The sequence below is a fragment of the Populus alba genome, chromosome 3 (genome assembly GCF_005239225.2).
Source record: "Populus alba chromosome 3, ASM523922v2, whole genome shotgun sequence".
Taxonomy (NCBI): Eukaryota; Viridiplantae; Streptophyta; class Magnoliopsida; order Malpighiales; family Salicaceae; genus Populus; species Populus alba.
The window spans coordinates 16,097,697-16,125,451 of record NC_133286.1 but is presented as its reverse complement, the minus strand read 5'-3'; the positions used below and the strand labels follow the sequence as shown (position 1 = coordinate 16,125,451).

At 31.6% G+C, this 27,755-nt stretch overlaps 1 protein-coding gene across 1 annotated transcript; it reads right to left on the bottom strand.

Annotated features, from left to right (window-relative positions):
- Positions 1 to 454: 454 nt before the first annotated feature.
- On the bottom strand, positions 455 to 8,364 carry LOC118028651 (respiratory burst oxidase homolog protein A). Its single transcript, XM_035032335.2, has 14 exons — positions 7,169 to 8,364; positions 6,760 to 6,919; positions 6,297 to 6,345; positions 5,779 to 5,892; positions 4,237 to 4,659; positions 3,079 to 3,465; positions 2,898 to 2,993; positions 2,648 to 2,763; positions 2,104 to 2,271; positions 1,836 to 1,995; positions 1,531 to 1,728; positions 1,317 to 1,445; positions 1,044 to 1,122; positions 455 to 956 (listed from the first exon to the last, which is right to left on the bottom strand). The coding sequence occupies exons 1-14, from the start codon at positions 7,824 to 7,826 to the stop codon at positions 847 to 849; spliced, it is 2,847 nt and encodes a 948-aa protein (XP_034888226.1). The 5' UTR covers positions 7,827 to 8,364; the 3' UTR covers positions 455 to 846.
- Between the last annotated feature and the right edge of the window lie 19,391 nt (positions 8,365 to 27,755).

Below are 27,755 nucleotides of genomic sequence, written 5' to 3'. Positions count from 1 at the left end.
TTATTTTTTTATTGTTAAATTGATTCTTCTTTTTAATTTCACTCTTTATTTAAAATTTTCCTTTTTTATTTTAATTTTCATTTTGTTTTTTTTTATATCTTTTTGGTAAATTAATTTTTCTTTTTAATTTTTTCTTTTAATAAAAATAAATTTTATTTTTTATTTTAATTTTTGTCTCCATCCATTCTTTTTGTTAGTAGATTCAATTCCAGAAAAGTAGTGAAAAGTACATAAAAGCAATTAGTAGAATACAAGAACTGATACTTGATCCAAATGCTATCAACTCAACCATCAAGTGTTACGGTTTCAACTAACAGAAAATCTATTTCTAATAGCAAGGTTAGGACCCCATTTACTTTACAATGGCAGTCCTAACACTCCATGAAACTATATATATATATATATATATATATATATATATATATATATATATATATTATATATAAGAAAAAAAGACAAAATGAAACTATGTATTATTTCTCAATAATCTCAACCTCTCCATTGCAGCAGCAACCCACTCTTGCTCTCAGCAATCCCGCTTTTAGTTCCAGTATCCACTTGCCACCTCCAAACTAGCACTACAGGTTTATTGTTGAAACCTCAAGCAATCTCACCACCCAGGATTATTTTTATGGCCCTGCTTGGTGTTACTAATATGTTACCACGTATTTTAGTATATCTATTTATCTTTTTTTTAACTCCCCCATTTTCCTTTTTCTGCCCAACACTGTACAAATGCTTCATTGTCTTATTGCAGAGCCTCTTATTTTGCATCGGGGGTGTTAGAGGAAGTTTTGCTGAGAAAAAAAAGGTGCAAACGCTATGTATACCACCCCCCTTGGTCACTTAGAAATGCTCCTTGTGGAACTCAAACTTCGTGGAACCTTTTTGATTGAATTCATAGCAGAGCCTGCTTAATTCCTTGGCCAAGACAGGTGCCCCGCAGTAAAACACGCCTGCTCCAGAACCACAGTGATGTAATTAGAACAAAATGATAGGTTTCTTTATTGAAAAGAAATATGTTGGCTGCAAGGAATACTCACCTATCCTTGCATTACAGTGCTTGGAACATAATTTAGAAAGAACCTTTTTCCAGTTAGGCCTTGCAAAATGCGTTCGCACCTAACGAAAAAGTTTGGGATTTGTTAGTAGAACTGCGTGGTATTATACTTCAGTGCATTATTATCACTTGCCAGCTGAGAATGTAACTTATATCTCTTTGAAGGTGCCAGAAATTTTGGAAAACTCCTGCTGATATAACCTAGGACCCACAAGATGAACATACGAGGAGCCTGAAACAAAAAGATTGGTCTTACCCTGGTGCCAGAGACAATGTCCACACCGTTTTTCGCATGGTTTAGGGCTTGGACCATGGTAATGAGGGTTGATCGGGCATCGCCTTCCTCGTACACACTGGTCAAGTAATTATGCATCTCAATCACACCCTGGAGTAGTCCAATGACAAGTCAACAATCAAGGAAAAGCAAAATGGAAAAATCTTTCTAATTTACTTAAATGGACATTAATTACCCTTTGATCAATCTCTGCAACTTCATTCATGACTCCTTTGAACCAATCAAAAGAACCCTGCTCCCTTGTTACCCAATAGAAATAAGCATTGGTGGTCCTTACAGCCTTTTTACGTTTCGGTGAAACTTTGTTAGAGGATGTAGTATCATTACTTCCAATGCTCAGGTCTGATGTCCTACTGATATCCGAGACCAAATCCTGAGAATAAGATTCAGACTTGTGACTACGCATTCAAGAGATTACGGAGGATGAAGAGACATCTTATTGCAGATTGGAAAGTTAAAGTCAGGTTTCTTGTCACTTACAGCCTGCTCCTCCATTTTAACAATGTTATTAAGCAGATCTTTTAGAATGCTGATGAAAGGTGTTGCTCCAATTCCCAAACCAACAAGCAGCAGCACATCATACTTACGGTAATCTTGTGCTGGTGCACCATAGGGCCCATCTATTAAGAGCTTCGGCAAACTGTCATTAGAGAAGAATGTTACATAAGCAATATAATCAGAAAACGCTATCCAAAGGCGAAAACAGAATGAGAAAAGGAAAGGAAATTAGTGTAGACATATTCCGTACATTTTCTTTGTTGTCTCATCGGCCCTGAGAAGTCCACTCTTACCGGCCACGGGACATTCACAGGCTTCAGAGAATACCCTTCTTAGTTCTTGAGTCCAGTCACCTAGCTGCCGAATGTGAACACTAAGGAAATCATCACCAGGCGCGGAGGTGATTGAAAATGGATGCCTGGGTGGAAAAATAAAAGCATGCTCATATTAAGTTACAATGCAAATCAGGTATCAGAACATAGAAACTAATTCACATTGGTGGGGGTATCAATTGATCAACAATCACGGAATTTAAGAAAGCAATCACTAATTGCAGCCAAAAAAAACTCACTAGCTTTCATCAGCTAATGAAATTAAACACTCCGAAATACGAGCATTCATGAAGAGAATAAACATAACATTAGCCTAAAGCATATGATGAGCAAGTTTCTTGTTAGAAGTTTCCCTGGATGAATTTGACGACCGAAAATCTTTTGAACTACAGCTGAAAGTGTTGTAAACTACCGAAAATGACATGTATTTTCACGTGAGTTGATAAATTAATAGTGACTTACCACTCAAATGGAGAAACAGCAGGGCACTGGACAAACATATACTGTCCACTCTTGTATCGGAATTGGGGAGGCTTAGACATTTGCAATGTGAGAACATTTCCTGGATAAATTGCAACCTGAATGTAAGGAAGAAAAAAGATACTATTATAGACAAAAATCTAGTACAGTTGGTCTTCAACTTTACAGAAGTATTCCAGTACTTCAAGGGCTCTTTCAAAAAGATCAAACCGAGGTCTTCAAGATTTTATACCTTGAGGAGCCTGACAGTATTGAAGCCAGAACGAAAAAACCTGAGGGCCCTTTCTCCTGCATATAGTAAAACTGGAACAGAAAGATACATCCATGTCTGCAAGCAAGAAATCACCATCAGTTTACTCTCGCAAACACTCGCTGCTGTTAAAACTAATAAGGAAAAGACTTCTGATTCATACCGTCTTTTTGTACCATTTATGCACGAGATACAAGCATACACCATGGATGATAAGCAAGATGTAGACAATGACGAACAAGTGGTGTGAATACCAGAATGCATTGAATCCAGTAAGCCTGTCAAAGGGTTTTGGAAACTTAATGAGGCTCCTCCTGAACCATCTTGTAGCAAGTGTAAATGCAACTGCCATGCTGATCACCATAAGAATTCCACTCACACCTTCAGCCCCTCTAACCAATTTTGCATATGAAGGTTTCTTTCCACCAAAGTCATTTCTCAGATACTGGTTGTAGTTACCATCAGATGAATTTATAAGCTTTGGAAAATCACAAGCTAGATGGTTTCCAGCATGGAGAATCACCCCGATTACAATTGCTACTGCTATGGTCTGCATGTATGTAAGAAATATTAAATCAAAGTAAATAATTTACCGTAAGTAAATGAATAAATGTCTTCTAAGAAAATCCAATGCAATTAGATGGTGTCAATTTGTACAACAATAAACTCATTTAAGCTTCTTTGAATTTATTTATTGTTATATATATCTTTCATCAATGGTAAAATAGCTTTGGACTAGCTAGTTATGAGCTTCTTATAAATTTGCTCTTCAATTTTATATGACACAGGCATTTGGGTCTTAGCTAGCGTAAGGATGGCTTTTAAATGATGATTTGGATAAAAGAAAAAACACTTAATTGATCACTGACTTAGTTTTTATTGGATTTGAAATTAAAGGATGATATTTTTACCAGAAATAAATGGATAGATGAGTGCTTCACCTTCGTAAAGCTCGTCTTTTTTTATAAAAAAAAACCACCACTAAAACATCTAAAATAGTTTTATTTTTTTGTTTTGGTCCAAGATGGACTTCACCTTTTGTTTTTGTGGTCAACAATTAACATTATCTAATGGGAAAAAAGAAGAGTATGAAAGCCTATTAGTTGTCAACTATTGCTGCCTGTTGACGTATCGCGTCTGATAAATATCCCTCATGACTACTGTTTGGGTGCTCGCAAATTATTCTATTTTCATGGCTAAAGATCAACCAATGTATTGACTTTCTAGCAAAAGTCTCCCGTGAGGGACCCCCAAAGGATGTAAACGTGACAAAAAAGCAATAAAGAGAGGAAGAGGAGGTGGTAGGTAACCATGTGTATACCTTGTGAAAGTTGATGTTGTCGTCAAATGGCACCGAGTGACCCAACTTTGTGGACCTAAGCCAAGTGATAGTATTTCTACAGACAGGCAAGAGAATTAGAGCCATGTTGAACTTCAATGTCTCTGCCGCGCCTTTAGCTGTTAGGAGGCAATAACCCATGACGTGAAATGCATTTTTTTGCTTGTATTGCAAGAATTTCCAGGTGAATAATCCAATCATTATCATAACCCATAATGCCAAAACCCAAATTCTCCTCCAATTCTCCTGAAAGAAGTATACACATCGCTTGCTCGCTCTCCTTATCGAGCTTCTCTTTCTTAGCCCCTGTAGATTTTGGCTCAAGGCTTGGCTTGTGTAGCTTAGAGCTTGACTGTAGTTCAGATACGTGTCTTTTTGTAGAAGAAGTGTCTCTAGTTGCCATAGCTTTATATCATTTTCAGCAACAAAAAGAAAAAAAGATTGCAACAAAATCATCAGCAATGGAATTACTAGGGGACAAGAGAAGATGGATCATGTCAACTGATGCGCAATGCAACACGCGTAATGCATAGTGTATGAGTGAAGGCCAAGCATTTTTCGAGGCAAACACCGTGTCCACTTGGGTATCCATCTATGTTTCTCAGGTCAACTGGGGCAGGAATGATTTTCAAATTATCAATTATGGAATTAAACCTTGTTTGGAGCTGCAGGTGAACCCATTTTCTATTAAATTTTGATTATTTTTTGATTATTTTTTATTGATTTGATATGCTAATATCAAAAATAAAAAATGTTATTTTAATATATTTACAAATAAAATATATTTTGAAAAGTAATATTTACTATAATCTTAATCATACTCTATAAAAAATAATGTTTTTCAGGGAACAAGAGTATTGGTCACAAGACACTTTAAATTAGGGAATAATATTTTTTTTAGGTATTTATTTGAATTCAAACACGAGGTGATAATTTGAAATGATAAAGGTTTAGGGATAGAAATTGGGCTTGCAAAAATCTACAAGGTTTGCTGGATTTTGAAGATTAGAGGAATTCATGACAACACATTGAAAACATAAATAATCTTACTTAACCAAATTAGTTACGCCATCTATAAAAAAAAAATAATTAAAAAATTAAACATTTTTCCTCCTCTTCTTGTCTCATTCTTTCTTCGTGCGCGTTTCAACAACAACGCTGTGAACCATCAAGATTTGGTAAGTTAATCTGTTAGGCCTTGTTGCCTAACAATGGACTTTGGAGGAAGAAGAAGAAGAAGTCTAACGCAAATGCTGTGCCTGTCTTTAATTTTTTATTTAATTTTATTATTTTCCTATTAAGACTGTTATTATGACCCAAAACTAGACAAGTGATCAATTTGACTCTGATTAAACAAATTTATTTAGCTAATGATGGAAACTGAAATGAAAATGAAATAATATTAAAGATGATATTATATTAAGCCCACCTAACTCGTTCTAGAATCACTGTAAAGTTTCCAGCATGCATGTTTAAAATAAAACAAAAAATATTTCTCTGAAATTAAAACTCAGGAGGACCCACCTCGATGTAGCCAAGTCTTTCAGGGTCCAACTCTTCCATGATTAAAGCTGCATATTCCTCTGCCTGTTCTTTCAATCTCGATAACTTATTTGCAGAAGCACTTAGCATGATAATCTACCAATTTATGTAAAGAAAATACAAATTAATAAACAGATTTATCGCGCAAATTAAAGACTTTTGCTCCAAATGCCCCTCCCCCCTCCCTGTAATAAACATTTTCCCCTTCAAGTTAAAGATGCTTGTTAACATGGGAATGGCGTCAGAGATTAAGAAAAAAATGGGTTCGTGTTTGGAGTAGTTAGTTTTAGATCCTCCAAGAATTTATGGTCTCCGAATCCTCAGCGATTATTGATATATATAGGGCTGAATCTTATTTTATTTTACAATTAAAGAGCTAGCGCAATAGTTCTGATATAATTAAGGGGTCATTTTGGATTTATTCATGCACGTTAATTTAAAACTAAACACTTTAAGAGAGAAAAATAAAATGTATTTTTGAAAGAGATGAATCTGGATACCTCTTTCACTTCTTCTTCGGTGATCCTACCATCTTCGTTCTTGTCCACCCTGTAAACACATATAACAACAACAAAGGTTTAATTAAAACAACTTAAATACTAAATCAGTGAACCTAGCTACTTTAATTTGATTAGGTTTGCTCAACTATTTAAAATTATGCCGACTTCTTCATATATAGATGCCATCTCAGAGAGGGCTAAGATAATATTCAATGTTGTTTAATCACTTTTTCAATAATTGGGGCTCAGATGAAAAGACACTCTTGTCCTCTGATCGTCTCTGTTTGGTGGAGTATATATAAACTCAATCTCCTTGAAGCCTGATCTCAGTTAAGCTTTTTTCTTTTTTAAAAAAAAAAGAAGAAGAAGAGGAAGAAAAGTGACGGATTAATTAGGGAATTAAGGAAGTCGTTAATTTAGTTTAGTTATAGGAGCCCATAATAAATGTAACGACGATGCGTACATATCAAAGAAGATCTGGAGTCGAGAATCAAAGCTTTGATCGGTAATTTGTGACCAAAACTCGTGAAGCTCATCTCGACTAATCTTGTCCACCTTCAATCTTCTCCTCCTCCCCAAGGCATCAAAAAGCTCCACAGCAAATTCCTTCGAATTTTCCATTCCTTTCAAAGCACAACAGCATTTATTTCAATAATTAATTTACAAGACATAATAACTACTTAACAACTGAATCTTCAATATTCTTGCCGCGCTTACTTTTTTTCTTCTTCTTTTTATCTATAAATGTCTAAATGTAGCAGTAATAATAATAATAATAATAATAATAATTTAAACTCGGTAACATGAAAGGTGGTGCGGAGACAGCTACTACTAAAACCAGTAGGAAAATAGGAGTAAGAGTAGAATCAAACCAATGCATTGTGCAAAATCGGCCCTGTAAAGATAACCATCTTTAGCAAGTTTTTCGAAATTGCTTTGAACTTCACTCCATGCATCAACCCCATTTGTTTTTGTACTGTTATTACTTATGAATCTCAATCCACGCAAAGCTTTATGCGCACCAGACCGACTCCGGTCAAGCTGCGCTCGCTGCTTTCTCAAAGCACGAGCAGCTAAAGCTGATTCAAAACCGCCGCTGCTATTTCCCGAAGCTGATAACTTCCGAGCAGCCTGTCCATGAGTCCAAGAAAACCTCCTTAACTCAGCTTTCAACTCTTGCGAAAACTGCTTAGCTTTGGCTACAGCTTCAGCTTTTAACTCTTGAGAAAATTGCAAAATCTTATTCGACGAACTCCGCCTGATCGTCGGCGATCTTGAGACCGGAGTTACAGCTCCGGCGGACACCGAACCACCGGGAGTAAAAGAAACATCATCGATGTTGATAACCGTAGATGTTGCTGGCTCAACTCTGCGAAGGACGATAGTGTTGTCATCTTGTAAATCAAGTGTTACCTCAACAAACTCCTCGCCGGACTCAGTTCCCGGGGATGTCCCGGCGCTCATCGTTGCATTGCCGGGAACCGTGTCCGAGGCCCATCGCCGCTCGTGTTTAGGCAATGAACCTTTCATTGATTTGGTGAAATGGAATTTCAGTGAGAATGTGGAAGGATCAGTGATGAAGTCTTAAGGAAGTGGAGGAGAAGAAGAAATGTTGGTATTTCTAGTCGTCGTCGAAGAACGCGTTGGGGATCTAATGGAAAAGACGTAAACACGCGGAGTTTTACTTTGTTTTCTGCTGCTATTCTAGAGAGAGAAGATTAAGGAGAGCATAAAAGCTCTCTCTGGACAAAGAAACTTTGAAGAACCAAAAAGGCAAGAAAAAGACAAAGGTTTAATAATCCTGTGGGTGTGTGTAAAGAAAGGACTGGAGATGCAGGGGGCCAAGATGGAAAGAGTATCTATATACAGAGATAGGATTGTGTTTTTTGAGTGCTCTGTGACCACTTAGCTAGCAATGGTTCTGTCATTCTCCTGCTAGCAGTGGCTTAGCTTAGCTAGTAGCAGTAGTAGTCTTCTTTTCTGCTTTTGTGATGAGCTAGTTTTTCGCATAACGCGTTTATACTTGGAGAAATTAAAGAGGAAAAGGAAAGATGCTGTGGAGCTATAAAGAGTAATTAAGAGGTGGAGGTGGAGGTGGAGGGGGATAATAATAATAATAACAAATATTCCATGTTTGCGGGTTTTTTAGGCTTTCAATCTTGGGGATCGTTTTAGAGTCAACTTCACCTAAGCCCGGGGAATTTTGTTTTCTTACGGTACTAGTTGAGATTAATGTTCGTCAAAGATACAAGATAATTGAGAGAAAATATATTAAAATCTGGGAAAATATTATTTAATCCTCTTGATTTATTGGTGGTAATTATAGTTTGATAGGTTTAAAATTCCACTCAACTTCGTACTAAAGTGAAGGAAAGATATTGCTTTTCTGTAAAATCAAACAGACAGACCAATCTTTGATTGTTTAAGAAATTGTAGGCTTCTTTTCCATAGCATATATTTTTGATAGTAAGAACGGCAATCCCACCATAACTCTCTAATTTCTGCAAAATATTTAATTGCATAGAATTACCTCCATCCGTTCGCCTCTTCAGAACTTGAGATTTTGCCAGCTTGAATAATCTCAACATGATTGGCAAATGGTGGCAACGATTCGTGTGCTGGCCTCTAATTGGTGGAAAACCCTACTGGGCCACAATTTTTCTTTCTTCTGTCCACAGTAGAACATCAGCTTATATGTGATCATGACCTTTAACCAATATAATGCTTCAATTTCGAGCCTACCGACTCACAATTATCTCTTAATTAATCTTACAGTGTCACACAGTTTCACTCACATGAAAATTAATCTTAATTAGTTCGTAAATTTGACGTGAGGCATACCTAATTAACAGCTGGAATGATAAATATGGTATTTCAAATGAATAATAATTAATATATATATCTCCGTTTAGAAAAAAAAAAAAGAAGAAGAAGAAGAAGAAGAAGACGAAGAAGGTATGCTATTAGATTCATTTATAATTTATTATCGCGAATCCGCCGTGAAGATGGAGATGGTTTACCATCCACTCTTTAAGCGGGGGAAAAAAAATGATCCAGCCACACCACAATAATTAATAGGCTAGCTCATGCAAGTGTGTGTATATGCAATTCATCAATTATTAAAAAAAAATAAAGTACTCGGTGTTTCATCTTGGAACAATAATCATTATACTGTGTATTACTTATATATATATATATAGTGACAGTAAAAGAAAAACAAATTTAAAGATAAAAAAAATTTCACATGAATTAATTTGTATTTTTAAATTAAATTAGATAAATTAATTTTTTACATTTTTGTTGCATAATAATATGACTAATTTACCCTTAAAATAAAAAATATTGCATGGCTTTCAGGAGTTCGGGTTGGTCAAGTTAACCAAGTAAATTCGAGATTTTTTTTATTTTTTTATTTAACTTTAATCTTTTTTCTACATTTTTTTTTAATTTTTAGTTATTTTATCTCATTATCATTTCACATGTGGCGAGTTAGTCAAGTTGACTCAAGTTTTTCTTTGATTTTTTTTTAAATTAATTTTTTTTAATCTCATCATTTGACATTAGATTATTGAGCCTTGAACTTTGTGATCTTTTCTATTTTTTTATATGGAGTTATCCTGATATCATATCTTGAGTCACATGTTAATCAAATTATCCTAGGTTGATTTGGGTTATCGTCACCTAAACTTTCTTTTTTATGTTGGCAAAAGTTTGATTGGGCATGTGGTGTAGCGCAAGTCACCTATCTAGTCTCTGACTAAAATTGAGAGCTTAATTTTCATTCCCAAATTCAAAATTCCTTCTTACTTTAGATTAAGAGTAGATGTGGATCAGTGTTGCGTCGCAAGTTTGTTTTATTTTTTTTCTATAAAAAATAATGTTTAGGTATTGTAAGCGCATTTAAAAAAAAAACTCTATGATTCGGGTTATAGCCCTGATAGGTCAAATAAGTCAATTTTGATTTAATCAAAGGAAAAAAAAGGCAACTATACTAAATGGATAAAAAAAAATTAAAAGCGATCACGATAACTTAGGAAGAAAAAACCTTTTCCAATAACAAAAAAATATTGTAGTTCAATTTTCAGCCAATTAAATAAGGAAGGATAAACTTTAGTAAAAAAAAAAAAAGTAATAAAAAATTTATCCAAATCAGCCCAAGTTAGCATAATAAACATATAATCTAGGTAATAGAGGTTGAGATAGTCTGGGTTTACCCACCAAACCCGTATCTCAGGTCATAAGATCGGGATAACCTAATAGAAAAAATATGAAAGAAAACCACGGAGTTATTTTTTTAAAAAAAATAACATTGAACAATGAAATCAAAAAAGAAAATAAGCCAAAAAAAGAATATCAACTCTATTAAATTTTCAAACTTGTGACCTAAGTTATTAGAATAGAAGCACCATTTATAGAAGCACCATATATAAAAAAACCTTGAAGCTCAATCCCTGGCAAATCAAAACACAAAGGGATAAAAAAAATCAATTACACAAAATGACTCAAAACAAAAAATAGAAATTAAAAAAATAAAGATAAAAATTAAAAATTAAAAATTAAAGGGCAACTGCAAATTTTTTATTGAAGGGAAGAAAAATAACTTAAAACATAAATTTGGATTGAATGATTAAATTAAAAACCAATAAAACCTTTATAAGAGGGCCAAGAAAAAAAATAGAAATAAAAAAAATAAGGATCAAATTGAGAAAAAAATACATGACAAATTAGGGTTGAAAGAAGAAATTGAAAAAAAAATAAAATTTTTACAAAAAAAACCAAAAAAAAAAATAAAAATCAAAAGAATAAAAACTGAAGTTGAAATATCAATATCGAAGAAGACCAAACTATAATTTTATGGGGAGGAGAGATAAAAAAAAAAAAAAAAAAAAAAAAGCTTTATAGAAAACAAATGACTTCACTACTGCTGACAAGTGCTATATCAACAGGAAGAGGAAGTGGTGGCACACTTTCAATAACACGGTGAAATGATTTTTTTGATCATCGGGAGACATTGTTGGAAGTGCATGGGCTCTTTCAATGTGCGAGCAGCCTTTTTCATTTAAATAGTATTTAATAAATTTAAGAAAATCAAATTATCTTCCATGAAACTAGTAATAAAAAAAAACCCATGGTGAAAAAGACCAAAAGACTCCTAGATATATAATTCAATTTTTAAGTGTAAAACTGCTATTTTATTATATGTATTTTAAAAAGTAAAAATATAAAAATACCTTTATCTGTAAATTTTATAAATTTTGACTTGGAGAATAATTAAATCATTTGATATACTTAAAATTAAAAAAGAGTAGTATATCTCTAATCAATTCTTTAATAATAAACAGTATTAAAAAACGAAAATGCCCCAAAGACTAACTTAGGAAGGTCTGTGTATAGAGAAGATTCCTCCTTTGCCTTTAGTTTTTATTATTATTAAGATAGCCTTCCCTTACAAGAGGCTAGCTAGCTATAGCTAGAAATCTTGAAGGATCTATAAATGTAGAGTGCTAGAAGGTGATAGGTTTGTTAAGGCAACAATCAATCAAATTAGCAAGGGATATAGAGAGGGCTCATGAAGTCTCAACTCTGTATCTCTCCGCATGTTCAGTCTACGCATGATATGCTGCTGTTAGATTCGAAAGCTACATTTAGTTTTCCAAATGGACCCCTTCAAAAATCAATGTCTTGTGATCTTGCGATAGGAGGCGCCGATTTACTATCATCACTTTTTTATTTTGTTAAGGATATTATTGTATTTTAACCATAATTAAATAATATTAAGTTTTTAAAAGCTATTAACACGTACATGTACATATTAACAATATCTAAATAGTATGGGAGTACATTTCTTCTTCTTCTTCTTTTTTATATTTTTTCCAACTTTTCTCTTTATTCTTTTTTTTTCCAAAACTACTTTTTCTTTTCAACTTTTCTATTTTTTCATTTATTTTTTATTTTTAAAAAAATATTATTTTTTGTTGATTTTAATTTTTAAATATTGACCTGATTAAAAATTTTGCTTTATAATTTTTTTTAAATACTGTGGATTGCTGCAATATTTTTCCACATAGTTTTTCTATTTTATTTTTTGTTCTCCCACACACAATATACTGTGGATTACAACAGTAATCCACAGTACATTCCTTCTTTTTTTATTTTTTACATTTTTTTCTAACTTTTCTCTTTATTTTTTTTTTTTGTTTTTTTTTAAATTACTTCTTTTTTTCAACTTTCCTATTTTTTCTTTTTCTTTTTGCATTTATTTTTTATTTTTTTAAAAAAAATTGTTTTTGTTGATTTTACTTTTTAAATATTGACCTGATTGAGAATTTAATTTTGTAATTTTTTTCTTTAAAATAATGTGGATTGTTGTGGTGTTTTTCCACATAATTTTTCTTTTTTATTTTTTTATTTTTCAAAATTATATTTGTTGATTTTTTTTAATATTGAACTGATTGAGAATTTGGTTTTGTAATTTTTTTCTTTAAAACATTGTTGATTGCTACAGTGTTTCTCTGCATGGTTGTTTTCTGATTTTCTCTGAAATTATCTTTTTTTATTTTATTTTTTAATACTGAACTGGTTAAAAATTACAGTTACAATATGTGAGGAAAGCACTGTAACTTTCCTCGAAAATTACTGTAGATTGCTATAGTGTTTTTTTTCACATGATTTTTTTTTGTTTTTGTTATATTTTTTTCTAAAATTATTTTTGTCAATTTTATTTTTTAAATATTAAGCTAGTTAAGAATTGTAATTACAAGTAAATACAAGTTTTTCCTCACAAAACACTATGGAGAGATTGTGATTGGTATTGTAGTAATTTTTATGATTGTGATTTTAAAAAATAGGAATAGGAAAAACACTTTTAGTTGAGATTTTAAAAATATATTTTAAAAAAATATATGTTTGATTAAAATTGTTGTGGAATGAAGTTTTACATGTAAAACAAATGAAAAATAATTGTTTATAAAAAAATATATATATTATTTTAACTTTGACAAAACTAAAATTTAAAATCCTTATTAATAGTGTCAAATGCTAAAAAAAAAAAAACAAAAGCTATTTACAAAGATAAGGGAAATGTAAACGAGCTCAAACGAATGAAGACACGTGCAAAAAAATAATAATAATAATAATAAACCAATTAAGAGCTTAAAGTCCAACCGGCCTGTATTTTAATAAACACAGTTTTGGTCAGTTTTAATTAATAAAGGCAAGTTAGGAAGAACCTCGAGTCATTTCCCCCTCGTTTTTCTTCAAATCAGAACGAGAAAATCCTCCCCTGGCCAAATCAAGTAACTTGTACCATAAGATATCCCTAACCAAAATTAAAAAAAAAAAAAAATTGCCCGCTTGCCCAACACAGTATCCACCAACCTCTAGTTAGAAGTTCACCACATCCATTGCTGCTTGACACAAAATGAACCAAACAACAGCTAAATTAATTAACATATTTTAAATGGAAAGTTCTTCGAGGCAGATTTTTCTTTGAGCATCAAATTAATGCTAATTGCTACACATGAGTGGGAGATTGTCCACCACATGATAAGCCACGAGGAGCTCACCCACCAGAAGAAAATAATTTGAAATCTCTCCAAAATCTCAGCAGCCACCCAACGCTTCTGGTTTTGTCGTGGCATGCTTGCACTGGAGATTAATACATTGAGCAATATGATCTAGAAAGCATGAGACATGGAGGCTTGGGCGGCAAGTTGTGCCGCCATTTGTGCATTTGTGAGCTCTTTTGACCAGAAGCCACAGTTAAGACGGTAACTAGAAAGAACACTACTTCGACTCACAGCATGTACCAAGTTTACTAGATTTGTACTAATTAAAGTTGCACTTCTCAATTAATTGTACTTGAAATACATCATCCGTAAGCTAATACATGGAGAGGAAAGAAAAAATATATGTTAGTTCGAACCATTTCCGTATCAGAAATCTGCTCTTGATGTCATAAAATTAGAATCTTATATAATTGAGTTGTTATTAAGCTATTTTTACGCAAAGTCTTGGACAAGTAAAATGTGATGCAATGAATGATGACAGTTTCTGTCGCAGTGATACAGATTCCTTGCGGAAAATGACGGTTTCTGTCCACCTCTTTTAAACCATTTCCTCGTTATATCAGCAATTATTTTTTATTTAGGAATATATTAAAATAAAAAAATATATTTTAAAATTTTATTTTTAATATCAATACTTTAAAATAATTTAAAATAAAAAAGTAACTTTAAAAAAAAAAAAAATTCACCAGAAAACAAATGAACTCTAACTATCTATCTCGATATCACGTGCGTGCAGCACACGGTAAAACTTGCCAGGAAAAAAGAAAATCAATGAAAAGAAAATTCTTTATTGTTCTAACGGGGCAAAAAGAAAATTCTTTATTTATCAGGAAACCGGGGGAAATGGATTTTTTCCCCGTATCAGGGAAAACGAAGAGCTTGACAAAGTCTTGGTAAACGCTCTCTTTTTATTGTTAGTATTTTTTCTTTTCCTTTTTTTTTTTTTTAATTTTTTTTGTTTTTGTTTTAAGCCCTCAGGAGCTTTGCTTTTGTATCCATATTTGAATGGGAAAGGTGGTCTTGAATAGGTGGGCTTCTAGAAGATCTTTACGTATAAAGCCCACGGATATACGATGGCCATGGGAACCATACAAGAAAGGTCAATCGGCCAGCAATTGCTCTCTCCTAACTCCTGTATAAAGATTGGTGTGACGCGGCCTCTTCTGTTCATCAATTGCTCTCTCCTAACTTCCATCCCATAATTTACAAGGCAAAAAAAAAAAACAAAAAAAAAGGGAGCTCTTTGAACCATGTTTTTTACTTGTTTTTTAGCATCTCATCTAATTATGTAAGAGAAAAGATGAATAACATTTTTATTGCTGTATGTGATGGTATTTGAATAATGTTTGTTAATGAATTGATGGCACTTTAAAAATAATCAAGGCAGCCTCCTCGTGTTAGAACACTTGTGTACTTGAGTTCTTTGATTCTAGACCATGTAATCTCATTAAGATAATTCTCAAAAGAAAAAACAATCTTGGTAAAGTTGAACGTGTTGAGGAGGTTGGTGACAAATGACAATGATGTTGATAATATCTATGAAACTGAATAGTGGGCACTAGGCAATTTTCTTGATACTAATTTTAATAGGGACACGATAACGAATCCTGTCGTTTCTGCAACATGAAGTCTAAAATTATAATTTAATTTCTTGACTACAGAATATTTGTGGCCCAAGTACTCCTCATATTTACAAAAGAAAAGGAATAAAATGCAACTAAATCAGCGAAAGCATCCAAAAATAATTAATATTTGAAGGACATGTTGAAGCTATATAGATATCAGTTATGATCGAAGCATATAAATTAGTAATTTTACTTTAATAAAACAAAATATAATGTACAGAAAAGTCTTCTTTTCTCATGTTTACCTTCGGTGGAGATTCATTTTTTTCTAGGTTTGGTTTAATTTGAGTGGTCTCGGTGTTAGGGTTTAGTCTTGATGGCATGTTGAATTTATTTTCTCCATTTTATTGGTTTCAATTCAAATTCAAGCGTATTAGGTGCGGTAAGAAAATATAGCAATTATTGTGTGAATTAATTGCTTGCGTAAAACCTCGTCATAGTCACCTCTCACCCTACTCCAAAATAGGATCTGACTGTGTATTTCAAAATATATTTTTTCCATATTTATAAAAAAATTTATTTATTTTTTATTTTCAATTTATTTTTTTATATTCTTAAATTATTTTAATTTACTAATATTAAAAATATTTTTTAAAAAAGTTTTTCCTCTGGCACAAAAAATTCAACAATGTCATTCGTCTGGGGTCTTGTGCCATAGCCTTCAGTCTCCCCTCAAACGCATTAAAGTGTATCTCTATCAAAACGTGTTATATTTAGGGTTTTCACATATATACACGGGCGTACCTAGTGTTATGCTTAGTAGAGAGCCTGGTACCCCAAAGTTTTAAAATATTTCAATTTTAGTTTTTAATTTTTTTATTAAGCCCCTAAAAAAATGAAATAAGAACAAAGAAACTAAGTCCTTGTTTGTTTCCCGGAAAGTAGTTTCTGGAAAACCATTTTCCAAACTTTTCTGTGTTTGTTTGTCATTAGGAAAGTTGGTTAACGGAAAACAATTTCCGGTCAACGGAAAACACTTTTCGGTCAACGGAAAACACTTTCCAGTCAATTTTAGTCAAAAAAAATTTGACTTGGTTTTCAGGAAAGTGTTTTCCTTTTAGCTATGTTTGTTTTCCGGAAAGTGGTTTCCGGAAAATCACTTTCCAAACTTTCTTGTGTTTGTTTGCCAGTAGGAAAGTTGGTCAATGGAAAACACTTTCCAGTAAAAGAAAAATTTGGCTTGGTTTTCAGGAAAGTGTTTTCCTGAAAAATTTGAGAGGAAAACACTTTCCGGAAGTTGTGAAAAATTTAGAAATGTCATTATTTGCTGATTATATCAAATTTGATCCTCAAACTTTTGATTGCTATATATATTTTGTTTTGAATATTTATTTTTCAATTTCATCTCTTAAAATTTTATTTTTATATTAACTTTGATCCTTATTTTTATAATTGCTATTTGCTTTTTTCTTATCATTTTTTTATTGAAATTTTTTATTTATCAAATTTAATCCTCATTCTTTTGATTGTTACTTATTTTATTTGAAATAATTTATGAAATGTTGATTATTATTATTTTAATTTCTTCATTTTTCATTTTTTTAAAATTTTTTAGATTTGATCCCTATTATTTTGATTATTATTTGTTTTATTTGAGATAATTTATGAAATTATATTTTTTTTTTCAATTTCATTCTCATTCAACTTTTTAATTTGTAAGATTTGTTCCTCATTATTTTAATAAACTTGAGAAAAATAAAATATTAATAAGTTATTTTCCAACTCATTTTCCATGACATAACCAAACACTAGAAAGTGTTTTCCAGTTCATTTTTCATAATACTACCAAATATCAAAAAATACTTTCCCGGAATTCACTTTCCAAAAAAAATTTACTTTTCTGCAAACAAACGGAGCCTAATACGACTATATGAGTATTATAAGAACAAAGAAGCAGAAGTTATTGTAAAAAAATAAATAAGGTCCCACATTTATCAATTTCATACAGTACTGGGATTGTGTCTTATATCGTCGTTAAATACATACAGCAGTAGAGAGAAGATTCAAATCATGGGAGAAAAATTATCAACTGAGATGTTTAATTGATAGCATATTTATATATAAACTGATAAATATAAATAATAGGATTTGAACTAGAAATATTTTTTTTTCTTTGGTTAAATTCTTGTCACTTTATTATTACTAGTTTAGCTGCTAGTTCTCTTGCGCCTGACATACTTTAGTATTTCTACTCGGCCAAAATAATGCCTGGTACTTGTTTAATTTGGGTATATATTAGTACTCTCCTGATGAAAATGGCCTAGCCAGCCAAATTTTGCTTTAGAACAAAAAAAATATTGTGAGGAAGTATATCCACGTGTGGTTACTTAAATATTCTTCCAGAAGATTTGACGAAAGCACAGATTCTAAGACGGAATAGTCACCCTCCATCACGTAGCAGCCTCACAATGGTGGCAATTATTGACTTTTTTGCTCTAAAGAAACTGCTAAACCTGCAGCTATTATTATTACATTACACCTTCAATTATATTATATTATATTATATTATATCGAGGAAACCATATTTTAGCCCCCAAACTTGTGTCCTACTCTGGCTCTTGCAGTTTTAAATTTTGTAATGTTAGTCATATGGTTTCAAAAGGTTCCAAACATAGTTTTTACTTGGTTCAATGCTCGGGTTCTGAATTCTGACCGGATCATCCAAATCAATTTTTATTTTTAAAAAAATCAAAATGACATCGTTTTAGTAAAAAGAACAAAAGTTAATGGATTGAAACGAGGTCTTGCCGGGTCAACCAGATCCCGGGTCGACTCATCGGGTCATATTTCAAAACTATAATTCTAAATATAGCCTCTCACCATTTAAATAGTTAATTGAACTTGTAAGATTATTCATTTATCATTTCATTTCTTCTCTAATAAACCTAGATTTAACATTTCTAAGAACTCTAAAAACTCAAAACCTTTGGTCTTAGATAACATGTTTTGGCAAAACTATCAATAGGCTCAACCAAGGTTGTTAAAATCTCGTTTTTAACTCGTAAAATCATACGATTTTACGAGTTAGTATATGTTATCGTGTTAAATCGGCTTGTAAACTCGAAAAATTGTAAAATCGTAGCAAAATCGTATAAAAACATTGAAATCGGATGAAAACGTTTAAAATCGCATTTTTGAACCCTGTTTTACGTGTTTAAAAGAAATATATATATATATATATATATATATATAATGCAGTTTGCACTACAGTAAACCAATTACAGCCCCAAAAAGTAAAAAACCTAGCGTCTCCTAGCACCTCTCTTTCTCAATGTCCTTTTGGTTCCAGTTTTCCAATCCAAACTTCCAATTTCCAAATTCAAAACAAATCATCTCTGCAACATTTAAGTAAGTTACCATCCAGTATTCCATACTTCCATCTCTTCAATTTCCATCTCTCCGTAACTTACCAATTTTCAAATTCCACTTTTGTACAATCTACCTCTCTTTCCATCTCTCCAATTTCCATTAAGGTGGAAAAGAATTATATTAGACTCTAATATATATATGCATCTGTTGGTAGATGGCTGTTGTCTTTTCACAGTGAAAGACTTGCTATTGTGTTTGGGCTAGTAAGCACTATGGAGGGTAGCACAATAACAATCATGAAAAATCTTCGTGTTTGTGGGGATTGTCACTCTGTTATTAAGCTTATGTCAAAGATTGTAGGATGCAAGATTATTGTCAAAGATTTTAGCCGCTTTCACCACTTTTGTGTTCTGGGTTGTTCTTCCCTGTTCCTTCCCCTTGCTCCTCTGCCCGATCTTCTCTGTTCAAGACGAAGATGATGGTGGTCTAAGCACCAAGTCTGCTGGTTGATGGCCCCTTCCCCCTCGGTGAATTTGTGTTTTTTTACTCTGTATTTCTGCTCTGTTATTTAGCTCTCGATCTTCCATCCTCTTTTTTTTTTTCGTCTGTCTTCACCCCCCCCTTTATAGAGAAGCTTCCCCTTAACCAGTCCTCCATTTGCAGGACTGTTATGGAATCCACGAACGAGATCGTGGGCAAGAGATATGGTCCATAACCGGATTTGTTGCAGCAGATTTCCCTGTTGAACCGGTTTCATCCGCGCAAGCGTAGGAGACGATGAACAATGCTTCCAAAACGGCGTTGTTGTGTCCTTGGGCATGGATGTTTTTCACTTTAGTCCCTAGACAGTTTAAACTTAACAATTGGGACCCTAATCAGAAATAATTGATTTCTAATTGTGCCCTTGGATTAAATTCAATTGAATCCTCGAGTTATAGCGTTATTTACACAACAGTCTTGGGTTTTTGGACTATTCAATTTGGTCATTGAATTTTAATTTTCAAGCAATTTTTTCTTGAATCAGCTCCAAACTTTGGTATTTTTTCAATTACACCCCTGATTCCTTTAATTAATTAAATCAAAGTTTAATTTAGTTCTCAAACTCATTAATTCTTCAATTAAACTCTTGATTCCAGCAGATTGTTTGTTTTAAGTTTGTTGATTATTAGTTAATGAAAAGTTATTTTAAATCATGTATGACTTTTATTTGAATCATGTATTTTAAGATACTTGAACCATGTATGAATTTTTATTTGAAGGCTTGAAATATGTATGAATTTTTATTTGAAGCATGTTTTTTAAGGTGCTTGAACTATGTATGAATTTTTTATTTGAAACATGAATTTTTTTTAATGTATTTTAAAATTCCTTACGATTTTACAATTTTATGATCCGTTTTTACGATCTGAGTTTGTGTAAGGCTTTCCGTACCATGTTAAAATCGCGATTTTAACAACCTTGGGCTCAACTTAGAGGTAGAGCTTAGCACTCATGGACTAAGCCTTGAGAAAAAGCATAATACCGTGAGCTTAACCTAGTAGAAAAGCTAAGCTCACACAAGCTACATTTTGGTTCATATTTTTTATACATCTCTGGTTGTATAAAAATCTACTATGTTTTCACCATATTAATGTTTGTATAAAAGATATTTATTTCTTATTAATACATGTGTCATATATATTTTCTCTTATTAATACTTGTGTAAAAGATATTTATTCATCATTAATACTATCAAGATAAAATTGCATTTTAACTCATTCTCTCAATAAAAAAACAAAATTTATAAGCTTTAAATATCTCATGAATTCTTTATGCTTAAACTTCATAATCTTCATTCTTTATTGCATATATATTTTCTAAGTATTTTTCTCTAAAATATAATTATCTTCTCTCTCTAAAAAGATACTTACTTAAACATTTGAAAATACTTAAATTTACCAAAAATGAACCTTTTGTATGTATCAATCACTTTGACATATCAGGTACCATGTACCAGCTACTAGTCATTTTAGTCAAAAAAAAAAAAATTAAATTACTAGAATTAAAAAATTATCCAATACATAAATCTTGCTCTTACAGCAATTGGATTTTTTTCAAACAACATCATTCACCTTTATAAATATATATATTTCTCATTTTCTCCTTCCAAGTTCTTAAATGTGTGATAACTAAGGAATTCTTGAGACCCTAAAAAACGATTAGCTATATATTTAACGATCCTTCAATCAGAAATCAAATTAATTTTTTTTGGAAACTAAAGGATAAATATAGAGGAATTTTCAACTAGAGGAACTGAAGTTGGGTATTGTTGAATCCATAAAGGCAAATACGTACTCTATCCTTATACTATTATTATACTGACTGGAAATTTGGGGTTGCTCCACGTTAGAAAATCAGGAGCCTCGTTGAATAATGGAAACTGTGAAAAGTGGAACGAAGGACCAGTACTCTTCTTACATCCCTCTCAACGAGTCAAGTTTTACAATGGGATTCATAAGTGGTGACTGGTCGGTCCATGTCATTCCATTGTTTTTTCTTACAGGGAGTAGGTAGAATTAGCTGTAAGCATGTTGTTGAGCCCAAAAGTGGTCTTCTTGCGACGCTTACTTCGTCAACCATGCCAAGTGCAGAAGACCCGTCCGGCAATCAGTCCCAGTCCCAGCCTGTGAAACCATCTGTGCAATAGTAGATAATATCTAGAGTAGGTATTGACTTTTGGTGAGGTCTGTGTAAAACATTAATTGATCATATGAAATTAGAATGCGGGGAGGGAAGAAGTGCCGAATTTGTGTACCTTCGGTGTAATCTCTTACTAGAATATTCTCGTCTTTTACAGAAAAATAAGGGACTCGGGCAAATGAAATTAGATGCAAAACTAAGTGATTTGCTTATGGATCAAGCTATTAACGGCCACAAATTGATAAATTCTTGGTAGATTGGGTCCATGTGAACGAAAAATTCATATTTTGTCAGTAAAACAGACTCAAAACAATTTGTGATTGGATTGATCCAATTGACAGAATCATAAATAAATAAATAAATGTTCTCCAAACCATCCTAGCAAAAAGAAAAAAAGAAAAATGAGGTATGTGCTCATGGATAAAAAGGCAACTGCAACTACAAGCATACTTTTGCTATAATTGTTAATTTTTAAAATCCAGGACCAATTAATTGGTATACAAGTATAATAAAATAGAGCCATCCTGTTTTATGGGCAATGTTTCCTACTTTCCCACTTCTCATGCATATATAAACAATCTGATCTATCATTTTCAGGTGGGCATTTCGCAAAGCATCTATGAATGTTCTCATAGCTTCTTTGGGAATGCGTGTTCTCAATTTTTTTTTATTTTTTATTTAAAATTAATTTTTTAATATTTTTTAATGTGTTGATATTAAAAATAAATTTTAAAAACTAAAAAATAATATTATTTAAATATACTTTTAAAAAAACCTTTAAAAAATAATTATTGTCATAATTCCAAATAGACTTAATTTAATTATCACATATCAAAGTAGTGTTGTTCCTGAACTAGCAATTGCTTAATAATTACACGGTACAAGTTATTAATAAAATATCACTATTCGGTTTCAATTATTGAAAGAAACAGAAAAGGACTGTACACAAGCTAGGGTAAATGATGGATAATAATCACAATCACATGTAATTATCTGATGCAAAAAGAAGAAGCACTAACACGTTGTCACTCTCGCATTTATTTTTAAATGGTTTCTTTGTGAATGGGAATGCAGTTTAAGATTTTAAGCGCCGAATTAAGGCTAATGACCCTCATTACACTAATTAAGGAATCTATGAGTGATCGTGCATTTATGCCAAAATTTACAATCCTTTTAGCCTCGGACAGCTGGCTTATACTGTGCCACTAAAGTTCTATTCGAGATTTTAAATATTTTTTATTTGAAAATATATTAAAATAAAGTATTTTTATTTTTAAAAAATTATTTTTAATATTAAAATATCAAAATAATCTAAAAACATAAATAAAATTTCATTTTAAACAAAAATAAAATTCAAAATTTTAAAAATTATAATTTACATCCCAAACATACTTTAAATATATCTAGCCAGACACGTGATAAAATTTACAAGAAAGAAAGCACCACTGCTGACATATCCCTTTAGGCTGCGGACTGATCTTTAGGATTTGTGTACCAAGGTGATGGTCGGAGGTACTTTTGTTATCAAGGGCAGTTCAAGGCTTCAAGCATGGCTTCTTAATTAAAGCGAGTTGACATCAGAGTGTTACTTTTGTTATTTAAGGTATTGTCTGGTTTTATATTTTAAAAGTATTTTAAAAAAGTTTATTTTTGGTTATTTTTTTAATTTTTTTCTATTTTAAATTAATATATATTTTTTATTATTTTGATGCGTTGATATCAAAAATAATTTTTAAAAAATAAAAAATATATATTATTTTAATATATTTTTAAGTGAATAACACTTTGAAAAACAACTCTAACTACACTTTTAAATACTCTTTAAAATATTGAATAGGTAGTTGAGTTTTTATTTTATTTTATTTTAGAGAGATGGAAACAGTTTATCTACATAAAATAATTTTTTTTTATCAATTTTAATAAATATAATTTTCACATGGTTTGATTTAAATGAATGAAATATAATAGAATACTCTTTATGTATTGTATTTTATTTATCAATACATTAATTATTAGTGCAAATATTATTTTTTAATTGATAGTGTTTATAAAAATTTAAAATAAATTAATATTATATAGCCTTATCCTTCAAGGACGAGAAAATTTCCTCTTTTTTAATTAAAATATGAGCATTTGATGTGTTTTTTTTTTTTTTTTTAAATATCTAGTTGGTCACTAAAATTACCGAAAAAATATATCCCCTTTTGTCCAGAAAACATTACTAACATATTTAACGTTTCCAAGGATGGAGAATTTTCACCCGCCTCTAAAAAAAAAGATGATACGGTTGATTTTTATTATTATTTTATTTTTTGTAACAAAGAAAAAAGTTTCATCCTTGAAGAGGAAACTTTGTTCTCTTTTATCCCTTCAAAATCTTCTTAACAAGTTTTAAGTGTTAAAGTAAAATACTCACTCATGAGCTGATTTCATAGGAAAGCTTGGGTCTCCTCAAGTAGATTCCCTGCATCTTCCGGTCTCCACCTGCTCCTAGTCTTCTGTTTGGTCGGCAGCTGCTGCTGCTGGCACCTAATTCCTCGGACCTTGGTTTCAGTTTTTTTTTTTTTATCTTCTTTGTACGCAAAAAAAAATAAAAAAAATCAAAAGCCGAATGTTGGTTACTCTACAAGCTAGCTAGAACGTAAGTTGGGGTGCAATGGTTCTAGACTTGTAGCCCGGTGGTTAAAACTCAAAATCAAGTCTTTGGGGCCGATTCCAGTAAAAGTCCATAAATGGGAATGCGGTTTAGAATAATTAAATTATCAATTTATCCTTGAATTGATTATTTTTGTCAGAATGAGCACAGAAATGATGAGGAAATTTCTCATGACTTGGACTTGCAGAAGAGGGCAGAGTACTGAAAGAGACAGATCCCCCTACGTACACACAGACAGACAGGAGAGACATAGAAGTATGTTGAAAATCCCTTTGGAATAAAAGCCCAGTAGATATACCTAACCTAATTTACTTGGAATGTGGTGGTCCATTTTACTTATGCGAGTTCAAAGCTTTTTGTGGCCTCCGTTATGCAATGAGCTTAGCAGAGAAAAGTCCATTTGGAAGAAAGCTTAGTTGCTAGTTAGTTTTTACGGGGAGCCCAGAAAGTCTCAAGCCCGAAAGATAGATCTTCCTACCTTATCTCTCTCTCTCTCTCTCTCTTATTTTTCTTTTCTCTTTATTCTCGTATCAGTTTACACATTGATCAAAATGAAATCCTCTCTTCAGATAATCTTGAAAAGTTATACTAACTTTACCTAAATTAATGTAAGAAGCTAACAATTATTGTGAATTTACAATTCCCTTGGAAATTTTTCAAGAGTTAATTCTACGAATGAGTGATCTTGACGCACTTGTTAAGAATCGCTTAATGTTTGTAATTGATTTACGTGTTTTCTTTTTATTTAAAATTTATTGTAAGCACGAAGAATTGTTATATAAATAACAATGATTTAATGCATATACTTAATTAATGTCATTGATTTTTATTTGAATATTTGATTTTCATTATTTCTAAACACAATTCAACAATAAATAAAGTTTAATCGATGCATTCAAATAATGTTTGATTGTGTTTTGCTTTTGCTATTTCTTGAATCTTTTCTCATTCACTCTTACTTTAATTTGGATTAAACTATAAAACAATGCATAGTTTTCTTGGAAGCCATTAAAATATATGTATTGCACCCAAAGTATCTGTTGGGATGATTTGCACCAAGAAAATCTCCACCGACGACGATCAAGAAATTAAGAAAGAAAGAAAAAAAATCTCCATCGACGCTTCAACCTGCAAATGTGCACGTGGTTTGACAACTAGTTCAAACTTCAATGTCGATGCAATGTTTTTCTTAAAATGGCAGGGAATAAAATCACAATCGGACCCGCCCTACCGGATTTGGTTTGGTTGCCGCGTGCACATGCATGGTGCAAGGGTACATACCAGGTATTCGCTGTTTCCATTTATAAATACAAACCCTAGCTGCATCTTTGATGAAATGCATGTGTCCCTTTCTGGGTGTCTTGATCTTCCAGCATGGGAAGATCTCTTCAAAAATGGTATATAGAGCAGGGAAGATATATCTAGCTAGGTGGGCTTCTTGAAATGCTGACATGAGCTGTGACGTGAGGTAAATAATAGAGACTTTTGTCCAGTTTTCCTGGCTACAACATTCCCTATTTCTGATTTTCCTGATAAATCTAGAAGTTACTCTTAACCTCCACGAATTCTGGATGAGAATCAGTTAATATGAATCAAGCTTGACCTATTCAAATTAATTCTTGAAATTTCAAACCGGATCAAGCTAGCCTTTTCTTTTTGTTAAGATATAATTAAGATAATTACTGAAAACAAGCTCTTTCATGATTTCATGCTGGCTGTTGTTGATGAATGGATAATTCATTTCCTTTCCTTTTTTTTGTCTCTTTCTTGAAGCATGGAATTCATAAAACTCTTCTATTTCTAAATCTTCGTTGTATTCTTTTTAATTAAGATTTGATATTAAAGAGAAAAACTCCCAGTAATTAGAATTATCCTAGTTGTTCGGATTAGATTAATAAAGAGGCAAAAGATGATATTAACTTGAATAATGTCCTATATATAATCGTGTAAGCATTCCATTGGGTGTGCATACTCAGCTATCTTTGCTTGTTTATCAAATTCAACAGGACTAGCAAGTTGATTGAAAATAACCTTACACCAGAAAGATCGAAAAGAGGGACAGATTAATTAATGTAAGCAACAAGTAGCAGAGGAAAAGGGTTTCAGCAGTCGTCGTGGTCGGCTGGTTGTTGCTACAAAAAATCTCTCCGAGGTGACTGATCTCATATTAGCCAATGGTATTTAAACACATGCCCAGCTATTTTCAAAGGGCACATGTAGATTTTGACTTATGAGGTAATGAAGGAGACAACAGTACAGGAAATCCCACCCTGAGATGTTTAGAATGGGCAGACCTACTCTAGCCTGGTATGCGATGGCATTTCCACTAATCAAAAAGCTCGTTTCAGGAAAATCCCGTATTGCTGATCTCGAGAGATAATAATGAAGGGTTTTTTTCAACAAAAAAAAAAAATCACAGTAAATTAGAGATTTTGACAGGATAATATAATTTTTTTAAAAAATTAATAAAATAATATATTTTTACATTATCACACCTCTCAAACAAGACAATTTAACATCTCCCGCTTTGAAAACATGATTTATCATGAAATTTAAAAATAGATTGAAAAACACGAAACATGAAAGCAAATGCAGCTCATATTTCTTTAGAAACCCATCAAACACCTGTCGTGCAATTATATTTATGTTATATTATTATGGTGATATTATTATGATATTAATATTGAGATAATTTAAAGATATTAGATTTATGAATATCAATAATTGATGATATTTTTAAAACAATAATTGATTTATTTATCCAAAGTGATTTGAATATAATAGTATTGCATGTGAGTAGTTGATTTAAAATTATAATTAATGATAGTTATATCTTATTATTAATAAATGTTATTAACTTAGCTAATTAGATTTTAAATATGGTGTATAAATTTAAATAGTTAATATTAATATAATTAATGGTCGACAATAATAATTAAATTAATTCAAAATATTTAGTTATTATAAACATATTTGATAACATATATATATATATATATATATATATATATATATATATATATATATATAATGGGGCATATGTATAGGATGATCATATATAATATTTTTATTATAAAAACTCTTAGAAATAATTTTTTTTTTATTTTAGTTTCTCGTATATCTCTATACATAATTTTTAAAAAAAAAATTCTATATTCCTCTTAAATTTTACTGCATTTATTTTCTTATACTTTATTAACTTCAGCAAGAAAAAGGATAATTTAAAAAGTTTGAGAGGTTTTTGCTGAATTCAAAAACTCTAATGGATGGTTGTGTCTTGGAAGAGAAACTGAGAAAGGAATTATATGAAAATTATCCTCATGCCGAGGAAGTTTTTCTCTTTAAGAATAGGTTACCACGTGCCAAATCTCAAGTTTCTTCTAGATCCTTATCTTTTTCATATTTACTTTTATTTGTTATTTTTATTATTGATTTTAGTTACTAATTTATTTAATATTTTAAAAAAAAAAAAAAACAAAAATCTTGGTTGCATCTACTTGCCTAATTCTTTCAAATATCTTAATTTTCCTAACATCTATATTCTCCTGAAAATTTAAGTTGATTTTAATTAACATATTGAAGCATAATCCTTACAAAAAAATCAGACATGTCCATCGTAATT

What these genes read in the sequence shown, in the direction of transcription:
- LOC118028651 (XM_035032335.2), bottom strand. Translation starts at nt 7,826, where the DNA reads ATGAAAGGTTCATTGCCTAAACACGAGCGGCGATGGGCCTCGGACACG. An exon ending in GCTGTTTCTCCATTTGAGTG is followed by an intron (nt 2,272 to 2,647) that starts GTAAGTCACTAT and finishes TTTTCCACCCAG; the next exon opens with GCATCCATTTTCAATCACCT. An exon ending in GATGAGACAACAAAGAAAAT is followed by an intron (nt 1,996 to 2,103) that starts GTACGGAATATG and finishes CTCTAATGACAG; the next exon opens with TTTGCCGAAGCTCTTAATAG.